Genomic DNA, 12,762 nt, shown 5'->3' with positions numbered 1-12,762 from the left:
AATCTACAATTTTGTAATTTTGGGGCAATTTTGCCATGTTTGGTCAAAAATTCGTTTCTCAAAAACTGCTTGTCTGATAGCTTCGATATTTGGTATACAGGTTCCAAGGGGTTGTTTAATATGATATATTGAAATTATGATAAAATTTGCAATTTTGTATTTTAAGGCAATGTTTGCCACTTTTGGTAAAAAATTTTGTTCTCAAAAAAGTACTTGTCTGATAGCTTTGGTTGACATATTCTTAGGGATGATGTTAATATGATATGTTCAAAATTATGATGAAATCTTCAATTGTATATTTTTTCTGCTATTTTTACCATTTTTGTGTGGCCACTGAAATGAGTTATCATTCTACCTTCTTCATCAACATTTGTGTCAAAAATAGTTATTATCTACATAACACTGCGGATCTATATTGGTTGCTAGGTCACTTGTTCTAACTTCTAGGCAGTGTTCAAGAGAGATTTTGTCTCTCAGTCATACCTCAAAATTTTTTATGTATTGAAGTTTTGCTGTGGTATTTTAATTTACTGTCATGTTTTTGCAGCACCCATACTTTATGTGAACTGCTAGTTCAAATAGCATGAAGTTGATGCTGAATATTAATCCATAGCTTGTGCAGGCTTTTCATAGTACTGAACCACCCCCCCCCCCCCCCCCCCCCCCCCCCCCATTAGCGGGCCCTCTGTATAGGAACAATGGCCAGTCTGTGACTGCTGAGTTCCGAAGTAATCGCGCCCTCTACAAACTTCAAATGGTTTTCAAAATGGCAGCTCTCTGGTGAAGTTCAGCCGTCGGTCAACATTGATTGTTTTTGCTTCATTTAGGGATTTAACCCGCATTGGTTGCCTTTGGTGAGTAAAATCTTAATTCATACTTGAGTGTTTCATGTAGAATGGTGATTAAAAAGATTGTAGGCGAGCGCGATCGTGCGTTCGTTCAGAAGTGTGCGTATGATAAACAAGTAATGCAATGCATATGCATGCATACATGTGTACCGATTCGAGGACGATGATATTGTCATATGTTGCATAACACCACTCCTCAAACAGTGGAGCTGAAATAGAGATCTGGTCAAATGGAAAACCTTTTCTATACTTTGTCGTATCGGTGCCGAACGCCCAAACGTGGTATGGGTACCCGGTACCAACAATGTTCCCTGGATAATAAGTGAACAAATTTCACCTGCAGAGGGCGCCATTTGAGGCTAAATCAACCAAACCAAAATCAAAGCAAAAATCGAATTTTCAGTTAATATTATCCAGGTTTGCCTTTTTTTTTCGAATGAATTTTTCAACAAGATAGCTCATTTTATTCATAAATTTCATAAAGAATTTTATAGATAAAAATTGAACCTGTTGCAATTATTGCAGGAGTAATATGCAGTTTTATAAATGCAGCTTTAATAACTCGACCAAAAACTCTCTTCCAGAAGGTTCTTTTTGCTGATCAACCAAAACAAAGATTGTCTCTAACTGCATATTCTAAATGTGAATGTTGAAATGAGCTCACAGAAAATCATTGTAAAATTTTAACAAAATCATAGCATTCAAAAGTCAAAATGAATTGCTAAAATGCTTCAAGAACTAAAATATTGTTGCTAAATTTCTGAACTCAACTAAACTGAAGACCAATTTGACATTGATAAATGAAATGACAAAGCCTAGAAGAAACTGCTTATGTACCCAATAATTGTATTCAGTGCTTGATTTGCCAGTGTATGTTAAACTAGACATTGGAATGCAACAAGAAAAGGGAAAGGGCCAGTTCACACATACAAGAACATTAAATGCCTATATCATAGGCAGAAATGCTCAATATTTTTTTTGTATGCACACAAGACATGCATATACCCTGTTCACATTCCTTTTATAAGCAAATTTTTCAGACACACATTCTGAACAAGACATGAAAGATATGAAAATGATATGTTAATGTATAGGTGTAAAAAAACATGATGGCAACTCTTCATAGTGATAAAGGCTGCAAATTAGAATAATAACTGGAAAATTACCAAACAGGAAATGTAGTTTCCGGCTTATCAATTCATTCATTTTGGCTTTGAAAAGTTATTAGCATTTGAAGGCAGAGAAATACTTTTTTAAAGCTTACATAATATGATGTCATGGCATAGTTGTCTCACAATGACATTTTGTCAGTGAAGTACTGTGTGACTGAGTCTGCTCTGATACCAGCATTTTTTAATATCAGTACAGCTGAGTAAATTTTTTTATCAAATGGGATTGACTTGATTTTGATATCCTCTTCATGTTCTTTAAAAATATAAGGGAATTTGTAAATACATCGTATTGTTCATGTTGAAAAAGGAACAATTCTCTCAGGAGAAGCCTGTTGAATTATCATGTGTTTTTTATCTTGCAGGTGTCTATTAATGAAGTTTTTTGTAATCAAGGCAAAGACACAGAAAATGTCTATCATTGGTCAGTTCATACGTAATTTCAGCAATATCTCAGGAGGACTGGTTTGTCGAGGTGTTCAGAATGGTAGATGTGTACCACAGCAGACAAGACAGTCATACCAGACAAACAAATGTCACCTTGGAAACCTGGAGAAATCTCATGACAAACTTAAATCTAACATGGCGTCATTTCACCATGGATTAAGACAGAATTCCTTTGTTTTTCGAGGAAGAATGGCATTGTTAAAACAAGACAGCCTAGCTTTGGATTCAAAAAGTGAATACAAATCAATCTCAATTAGTCAATATGGATGTAGACAATCAAATAAACACATTGAATGGCCAAATACAAATGAAAGAAACTCATCACTCACAAACATGTGTTTAGAAACAATCAGATCTTTTAAATATAAGCCACTCTCAAATTACAACAAAAGGAATAATATTTCGTCATTGGTGGATAACAGTCAGCTCTGGTCAAAAAAGCATTTTTGTCAGCAAAATGAAGTCTTTCGTTCAGATGTGCGATGGAATTCAACTTCTGGGCAAGTGACAGCCAAGGTAGAAGAATCAAATGCTACAGCTGTTAACCTATCACAACTTAAAAAGACTGAAGAAACAAAACAAAGCACAGATAAAAAGCACTTGAAATCAAGACCAAGAACCAAGAATCCATCAAGATTAGCTAAGGAAGACCAACAGGTAGTACAGCTGTATCATACAGTTATCAACAATTTGAACCACTAAGATAGCAAAGGACTTTCTCTAATTACAAAAACTATCAATGAAGTTTCTCTGCATCATAAGAAACTGTATTCCTGTAGTTTTTTGAAATGGAGAGATTGAAATGCTGGGAAATCATGTTCAGATATGTACATGTATGAAATACAATGCCTCATTACTACAAGGTAAACTGACTGCTTCCATTTGTCCATTTTATTGGAATTTTTCAGGATTCATACCTGTGTACAGCTTTCTCTACAGCTGAAGAGTACAATCTAGAACATCTCAGCTATGATCTTCAAGCTCATAAACTTTGTACTGTGTCATCAATGCCACAAGGTGAGCTAGCTTGCCTGTCATCAGTACGTATCAGTATGTATCTGTGGAGTGTTGTCATCAGTCTGTGCAGTGTTGTCATCAGTCTGTGCAGTGTTGTCAATCAAGTTGCAACTGATACTTTTACTGAAAACTGTCATCCAGGAATCAAATCGTTTCCAAAGTATTGTCACCATACAATATACAGTGTATTTATGATAAAGTGAATTTTGTACATGTGCATCTTATATCCAAATTAGAAATTGCATTGTGATTGGCTTTTGGAAACAGGCATGGAAACACCAACTGTAAATTGGTAACGCAACACTGAAGCAGACAGAAATGACTATGTAAATAGTTCAGTGTAAGGTATCTAATTGCAGACACGTAAAATCATTAATGCTTCCTTGGAACTTACCAAATACAGTAATGTGATTATATTTACCACCACTATTATAGTAAATATAGGCACATTTATATCAACATATATGTAGCAGTGCATTCAGATCACTTTCACTGAGCCTGAGTTTCGTCATGTGAATGGAGTGTTGAGGAAAAAAGCTCCATAAAGGGCTCAGGCCTTTGTTAGTAAAATAATTATCAACAGTTATTTATGTTGAGGAAGGACTTCTAAGCATGTGTTCGTTACTGGAAAGTTTGTGTGTCCATAATCAAGGCACTTCGCCTGCTGTACAAGGAAAACCTGTCTTGCCAAATACTCATCTGTTACTCTACCTCTCATGTATCTTATGCAATTTAAAGTGTCCATTTTGTATATATCTGAATGGTCACATTGTTGGTGGACATTAGTTTTGGCCAGAGTCATCTGAGTAAAACCAACTGCTAGGAGACAATATGTGGTTAAATTATTCCAAAATACACGCCTAGACTGCGTGTAGCCAACCATGGGAATTACTATCTTTGTTACATCTTAGTCAGTTCTATCATGCCGTAGTAGTGTCACCTTATTAGTTCAAAGTTGGGTTTTCCAAGCGTGTTTGAAACGGGCAATCATAGCACAATTAAACATTGTGTAATATGATAGTATATCTTCTCTGAAAGTGATCATTATCATCAAGATCATACAATCTACTACCAGTTGTGTGAACATCAGTCACCTGATGATGTTAAACATTATGTTCAAAGTGAAAGAGTTTTAAGGTTTAATATAGTTGATATGGGATAACTATATGCTGCAACTTATTTTGTCATAGTGGATACATTTACAGTTTAAAAGCCATTGTCAATACAGGTATAAAAAATAAGAACAACTTTTATGTATTGTTTTAGTCAGAATGGTTGCATGCAGGAAGTGGTCAGTTCATCTCAATCTACAGTTGGCATTTAGGGAAATAATGTGGAAGGGACTTTGAATAATAATAACAAACTACAAGTACAGGAATCAATCCTGTTTGCCTAGCATTGCAGCATATAGGCAGATTGTCAGTTCAGATCATTTATACAAATGTTATCCACCAATGGTATGGATTGTCATGTTTTCTACAGATGTTCAAGATGTGCTTCATATGAGAACCAGCAACTCAATTGATGGTGAACCTGACATTGAACCTGGAGAGATTTTCTTCTTCAGAGAAGGGTCTGCTGTATTCTGGAATGTACAAGACCTCACAGTAGGTTCAGCAAACATCCATTCATGTACAAGTGAAATCAAAAATCTCCATACATATTATCCTAATGCTAATGCTAATCCTAGTCTTTCCTGACAGATTATCCATAAACTTTACATACAGACAATTACCGATATATACCATGATTTCTGTTTTATCTGTTTTGAAATTTCAAGTCTATAATATACGGCAAAAAGTTTAAGCATGACACTGTGAAGTAAGTAAAACGTTTAGATGTTATGATTATAACCACAAACTAAAACTATTTAGAGTCAAATGAATTTTTTGTTACTCAAATTTAAGTTTTTTTCTTTTGTTCCACATGATGTGTAACATAGTGCACTTTGTTTTATTTCAGATGAAGAAAGTATTGCGTATTCTCAGCAAACATGAAATATCAGCCTATGAAGTAGCATTGGTCAACTGGGAAAATGAACAAATGCAATACCGATACATTGAGTGAGTTCTCTCATTATGTCGTTATCAAATAACCATGGAAATTAAACTCCCCTTGTGGACTTTAGTTTAAAGAAAACAAAACCAAGAAAATCATGAGTTTTCTATTCACATTTCTCTCCAGTGTGATTTAAAAACAAATATTTTGATGAATGGCAATGCTGACCAACAGGCTGTATCTGACTATGACAGTAAATGTTCATTGATAACTTTAGATCGGAAACATCATCTGAGATATAAATTCCTCTTTATTTTCAAATTACAAAATTTTATATCATTCTATTTCAGTCAGAGCACAAGACTTGGTAAAGAAGAAATCATGTTAAATTTGTACAGTGATCCACAGACAGTTGCTTTAGAAAAATTTGCATTTTCCAATGCTATGGCACTTTCAGGTAACGCCGAGACTTGCTCAATCCACAAACTTGTGTCTATGTATTGGGAAACCACTGTATATTCCAATGCTATGACACTTTCAGGTAATACCTAGACTAGCTGAACTTACAAACAGGCTGTCTATGTATTCAGAAACCACTGTATATTCCAATGCTATGGCATTACTTTCAGGTAATACCTAGACTAGCTGAATTCACAAACTGGCTGTCTTTGTAATGGGAAACCACTGTATTTTGATGTGAACTTTGACCATGTTTCTTATGGTCTTTAACTATAACAAAACTAATTAATGATGTCTGTCTGTATCAGTGGTAATTCTCTAGCTTTTCAGTGTCTTAAGGTAGCTACATACCTTTTAGACACTTTCAGATTTTTATTTTTTTCTCAAATGAACACGTCCCAAACCCCAATAAAGTATACATTTTCTGAAAGCCCTGATATAGAGCTATCCGACCAAGTACAGTACACGGTCATTATTTGCATAGGAGTCACGTGACAAGCGTTTTGCTAAACCTTCCAAAAACCGGTTTTTCCCGCCTTATGAGAACACGCTGCAAGATTTCCGGTTGGAATTTCTTCATTGACAAGCCTTGACAATATCCTTCAATGCTTACGAAGCCCAGTCAATACAAGCAGAAATTCTCATCACAATAAAAGCAAAATAAATTATTCTTTGGGTTGATGAAATAACACCTTACCATCAATGCCTTTGCTGGGTGAAGATTCATTCAGAGAGAATGTTGAAATGATTGCTGTGTGTAGTATTATCTTAAAGTTCCATTAGCTGTATCTTCTGGCGATTTTTCCGTTAGTTTTGATTGAAATGATCACTGGCTCATGTTGAAGAGTCTGTCAAATAACAGAGAATCGCATATTATTCGGAAACATTACGTGCCCGACAACTAAATAACATGTGATTTTACAACGAAAATTTCAATTTTTGTCCGGACAGAAATACAAACTCTGTTGACACGCGGATTGCAACGTAGGCATTCTTCTGCACCTGCGCGAGCCATTTACAGCGATTTCAAAATAAATATTCATTACTTATGCCCGGTACGTTACGTCGTAGTCCATTGTCCAAGCACCTTGCGTAGCCAGATGTCTTGCAATCCACGACGCAATGTTGTTGTGATCCCGCAATAAACGTGAACTTGTACATCTGGCGTGATCGCGGCGTCAACATTATCTGCGTTCTCCCCGGCACGCTGAGCATGCCAGACGTCAACAAACAAGCTAGGAAGGGCAACACGTTTGAACAAAAATTAGCAGTTTTATGTGGCTATTACATCACTAATCATGTTTGTTTCTTCGTAAAACAACATTTTGCAACAAATATGAGCCTCCAACATGAGATTTTCCGAGGTAAAAATGGTCAAAAGTTACAAATAATGGCCCTTTAACTGTTGATTTATATGTATCACCATCAGCATCTTCATTTGTTTTCACAGAAACAGTTTTTCTGTAGTTGTCACATTGATTGCTGTAAGGTTTTACTGTGAGAGAATTACATGTATGGCATTAAAACATTTCCTTGGTGTTTCTAATGTCAACAAGACTGTAAAACATTGCTTGGAGATTGAGTATTACAATAGTTTCAACACTACATAGAAGATAACTAAAGAGACAAAGTAACTAATGATTAAGACACTTCATCTTATTCTACTAATGAGGTAAACTAACTCCATTGCTTACAATTGTTTTTCTCTATTTTAGTTAAATTGGCAATCTGGGAATATTCTCTGGATCGGTTTGTAGGATCCATAGAATGGGTTCCAGAGGTAAGATGCTGATCCATAGAATTCTTTGGAAACTGTAGAGAACATCATTTGTCAATGTTATGGACAATAGATGATTCATATTACTATGATATTTATTGTAAAACAAGGGTAAAAGTTCGTACTTCTCACAAAGTATCTTTCCAATCTTTCTACTTTTGTTTTTCCTATACTCGAAGATAGAAGATTCAATCCCTGATGTTCATATTGTTGGGTTCTATTACCATTTGTCCAACATTTTATCAATGTTTGTATAGCTGCTAGCACACCAGTGCTGTGTCTCATGATGTAGTGGGCTACTCAATTCTTCTCTGTTGAATCTATTTTGTATGGAATGATTTGTTCCTAGGATAAGAAACTGAAATCAAGATACAAGATATTTCTGTAAAGTTACACATCCTGTACAAATAATTCAGATAGTAGAGAAACATTCTGTTATCTCGGGCTGAAAGCCCAAATCATAATTCGGATAATGGGGACCCATTCTGGTTTTTTTTCTGGCTGAAAGCCTAAATTTGGCAAAAAAATCACCATGCTACTTTTGCCTTCCTTGATTGCTAGACACAGAAGTAAATAATAAAATTAAACAAATTTTTATTAGACATTGATCATAGTTGTGTTCCTTCCCATTCCCACAGTGATGATTCCAAAACTCACAGCTTCCATAGTATCAATGTTCTCCTTTTTGGCTTACGTAACTTGGCTTCCATTTGTTTATCACAGAAGCAGAGCCTTTCAATTGATATTGAATGAACAGAGATTGTACTTTGATGCACACTATAATGCCGATAAAACTTTTACACAATTAACAAACCCAATACAAATATGTGCAGAGATACACATCACTGATAGTTGCCAGTATTTTGGGAAGCATTAGATTGACATTGGTTTTCAAATAAGTAATGGTTGTTTCTTGCCTAGCCTGCCCACTGACATAGAACAAATTGCAGAAAGTTGCCAACACAAAAAAATGTCTATAGAAACGCCCTTGATCTATGTCCACATCAGAAAAACTGTCCTTCATTCAGTTTATTCATAATAGTAACTGGAGTGCATAGGATCATTTTTTTATTGAGAAAACCTGGAAAAATTGCATTTTTTGGAGTTTGTTTCCCATTGTTAGCCCATCACATGCCTTTTGCATGATGATTGTCATCATCAAATTGCTTCTCTTTATAATCGGATTGCAGTATTAATATTACCGTAGTAACACTTGTTGGAGATTTGTGCTATTTATAACTTCTCCAACAAAGTTTTTTTTCTACCAGTCATTGTTCCTGGCCCATTGCATACTCTACTAGTCATCCGGTGCCACCATGATCTTAAATGTTGTACAAAGTTTAAGTTTGAAATTCAAAATGAACCGTCATTAATTTGACATGCATCTTCATTTCGATAATAGAACCTGAAGGCTGGTAAAAAACTGAAGATGTCAATGGTGGAAGTTATGAAGCGAGTAGGTGAATTGTTTGCATTCCGTCATAGCATCAACCTCAGCTCAGATCTGTTGATGACTCCGGATTTCTACTGGGATAGGGATCATCTTGAACACATCTATGTCAGGATGTGTAAGTACTTGAACATTACAAGGAGAACCAAGGTAAAGATCAATAAACATCTTACAGAAAAATCAATATGGTGCAACTCTGCCAGCTTCATAATCTCTACAACTATCTGGAATGATGTCATTGCTTTCATCACTTAATACTGTTGTGCTAAAATGTATGGTAGTGACATGGCAGTTCACGACATTATTAAGTGATAAATGATGCAATAGTGTTGAATTTTTTGAATCATATAAGCACAAACTTGAATGAAACAAAGTTCTTGTCACATGTTCAGATGAAAATCTTTGTTTAAATGTACCAGCAAAATAAAACTGGAAAAGAAAAATTGCTGTTGATATTTCAAAATATTTCAACAATGAAAGCAAACTTGTTTTGTTGGTTTTTGTTTTTAGGTGATGAATGAGAAATTGAATCACTGTTCAGAAATGATAGAATTGATGAGAACTCATCTTAATGACAAACACTCTATACGATTAGAATGGATGATTATACTACTTATTATGATTGAGGTAAGAAATAGTTTATCTGTTGTCATGATGCACTTCACCAAACATTGGAAAATTATTGATTATTCATGCCTCTATGCTGACGTTTCATATTAAACATTACTATACTAATCTATTTAATATTCTCCTTTGTGAAAACTATGATAGTAAGACATTGATAAATCAAACTGCCACGTTACTTTCACTTTACCTTGAACACATTATGACAACATTGTATCTCTGCCTATTTATTCATTCTATAATTGGTATTTTGTTTAGCCTTCAAAAATCTCAGAGTAAAAGCAGTTTCTGTATTGCCACTACCAGAACATAAAGTTTTGCTAATCAATGGATTTTACCAATAAATATTCCAAGTTCCATTACTATTAATTCAAGTGTTAGAATTTCTATATATCGATGTTGAAAATGCCAGAGCTAGCTACTAACATCTTTGAAATTTGTTTTCTCTACAGGTTGTATTTGAGATTGTTCACTATGCTGAGAGGTTTGTAGAGAGAAAATATCAACCAGCAACAACTGACATCAACTAACTGGCAAGAGAAAATAAGTCAGCAATAAAGACTTTTAGGATAGTCATCCCCTGGACATTTCCAATTCATCAGTCAGGGCTAGGATCAGGGATAGGGTTACTGTCAGTGTACAGAGGGTAGGTGATAGGATAGTGTTACTGTCAGTGTACAGAGGGTAGGTGATGGGATAGGGTTACAGTCAGTGTATAGAGGGTAGGTGATGGGATAGGGTTACAGTCAGTGTATAGAGGGTAGGTGATGGGATAGGGTTACAGTCAGTGTATAGAGGGTAGGTGATGGGATAAGGTTACAGTCTGTGTATAGAGAGTAGGTGCCCAGGGGGTAATTGTCCTTGAAACCAACAGAGAAAACAACTGTTGCCTTGGAGAAATCAAATGATAAACAAATGCAGGCCATACACAGTGAAAGCATCAATCAAGCAAAATGATGACATTAATCTTTCCCTCAAAAAGTAAAAGTACATGAAATAAGACAATAAAATAAACATATTTTTGAAAATGACAAAATTTCTGTATCTTGTTGAAAACCTATAACGGATGGTCACCAACTCTCAACAAAGAAGAACATGTAAAGGCTAGTTTTGACTTCATTTTTGAATATTGAAAGTCACATCTATTCTATGTATTGACAATTCAGTGAGTTGGAAGATTCTGAATAATGTGTTCTTTGCTAAAATCATGATACAAGGTTATTATTTATGAATGTGGTGCTACAATATCATGATAGAATTTTCTATGTGATACATGATATACTGGTTATCATTTACGTTAGAGATATGGTTACTGCTTTATTGAAGTGTCAAAAATTGATTTTAAAATTATCAATTAATATTCTAGAAAGATGATAAGAGTACATCAGCTTTTACAATCAATAAATCCCAATAGAATTTATGGATGGCACTACCATATATACAAACGTCAGTGTCATTCATTAGTTACACCATTTCTCTGTTATATCTCTGTAATCTAAGGTGTCAGTATGAGTTGGATATTTTCCTTTCAATTACCAATTATCAGTAATGTCAGTATAGTTATAGCAGTTTCCTGAATAAGTTTGTCTTGATGTATGCGACATGATTTCATGACTGTGGTTTTAGGCGAGTGTCCCCAAGTACCCTTAACCCTTTGAACCGGCTCGGACAGAAATGTCCGATGATGTCATAGAGTACCAGGGTATCAGGGTGCAAAGGGTTAATGAACTGGTTGTAAGAAAGATTCATGTTCAAAGAAAAGCATTAGCTGATGGAGTCAATAATTCCATTACAGATTTAAATTTGCATTATATCTTACAAATGCTGATATGCACACATTGAAAGTCTAGACTTTCACAAGTCTGTGGTGATAGCAAATGTTAGGATGGGACCAATAGTGCAAGGATCAAGAGCTTAAACAATGCATGTATGTGTCTGTGTGTCGCCGGCAGAGATCAAGAAATGATTATGCTATGGAACAGTTGACAATTTTACTAGGTTCATGGACTTTGAACTGCATGACAATGCCAATCATGATGTAATTTGTGATGTTGTAACATGTCTAAATGACATCAAATTATTTAAGCATGAATTTTACTATGCATGATCAACCCTTGCATCTTGTAAACTTTCCATGTACTGTATAAGCATTTTTCATCACTGATGTGAACAGGTTTGATGGTATGGCTATTTTATTGTGTATCATAAAAGATAGATATTGAGGTAGTACAGTGATTTGTATGACTTTTGGAATCATGAACTCACATTGGAAAGAAATTAGTTGACAATAAAATTGACAAAGTCAAGTAAATCATAATATCTTTTCAATTTCATTTCTAATTTTATTTCTTTCTTATTTTGTGTCACAATAAATAGACAATTAAAATTATCAACTACTATTTGTGTTAGTTGATGTTATCGGTGAAAATCAAGTTCAACTCTGCCACACATCCAAATCTCCTGATACTTAACAATTCTGCACATGCAGAGTCAAAGATCATTTTAAATTTGTTGGCAGAGAAATGGTGTCTAAGATATTGCTATATAAACTGTGGCTGCATGAATCAGAAATGTAAGATCACTTCTAGATCATTTCATTATGCATGAAGTAGCCTTAATTTGAAAGTTACACTACAATTGTTCATTTGCTGGGAATGTTCACTGGTAAATAAATGTCAAAAATTGTGATTGAAGAATACCTGCAAAGCAGACATGATAATGCAACATATTTGTAAGTTATAATAGAACGTCACAATGTCAGCTATACCAAGCGACCATCCAAGGAAGTATGGAATTACATTGAACATAGAAAGCACTCTGCTGTAAGGATTTTGGTAGCAATTATGTTTCATCAAACAGACCCACAGGACCACACAGCGCTAGAGCCTAAGTATTTGCATATCAGCTTGTTCAGTCAATGACAATAAACAAAACAAATGCATATTTCAACAGAATAAATTCAGACAACTCACA

At 34.9% G+C, this 12,762-nt stretch overlaps 1 protein-coding gene across 2 annotated transcripts; it reads left to right on the top strand.

The window, feature by feature from the left end:
- The first annotated feature begins 749 nt into the window (after positions 1 to 749).
- Positions 750 to 12,762, top strand: LOC139145816 (required for meiotic nuclear division protein 1 homolog). 2 transcript variants are annotated; one of them, XR_011555029.1, is made up of 11 exons: positions 750 to 854; positions 2,383 to 3,121; positions 3,373 to 3,481; positions 4,964 to 5,088; positions 5,444 to 5,544; positions 5,830 to 5,936; positions 7,654 to 7,718; positions 9,118 to 9,315; positions 9,676 to 9,792; positions 10,242 to 10,439; positions 10,478 to 12,762. XR_011555029.1 is itself a non-coding variant. In XM_070717213.1 (10 exons), the coding sequence occupies exons 2-10, from the start codon at positions 2,393 to 2,395 to the stop codon at positions 10,317 to 10,319; spliced, it is 1,629 nt and encodes a 542-aa protein (XP_070573314.1). In that variant the 5' UTR covers positions 751 to 854; positions 2,383 to 2,392; the 3' UTR covers positions 10,320 to 11,429. The 2 variants fall into 2 exon arrangements, 1 of the variants encoding a protein (XP_070573314.1); XM_070717213.1 differs by having other exon boundaries at positions 751 to 854; positions 10,242 to 11,429.

The sequence above is a fragment of the Ptychodera flava genome, chromosome 12 (genome assembly GCF_041260155.1).
Source record: "Ptychodera flava strain L36383 chromosome 12, AS_Pfla_20210202, whole genome shotgun sequence".
NCBI lineage: Eukaryota > Metazoa > Hemichordata > Enteropneusta > Ptychoderidae > Ptychodera > Ptychodera flava.
The sequence above is the reverse complement of the archived record's forward strand: the minus strand, read 5'-3'. Positions and strand labels throughout refer to the sequence as shown.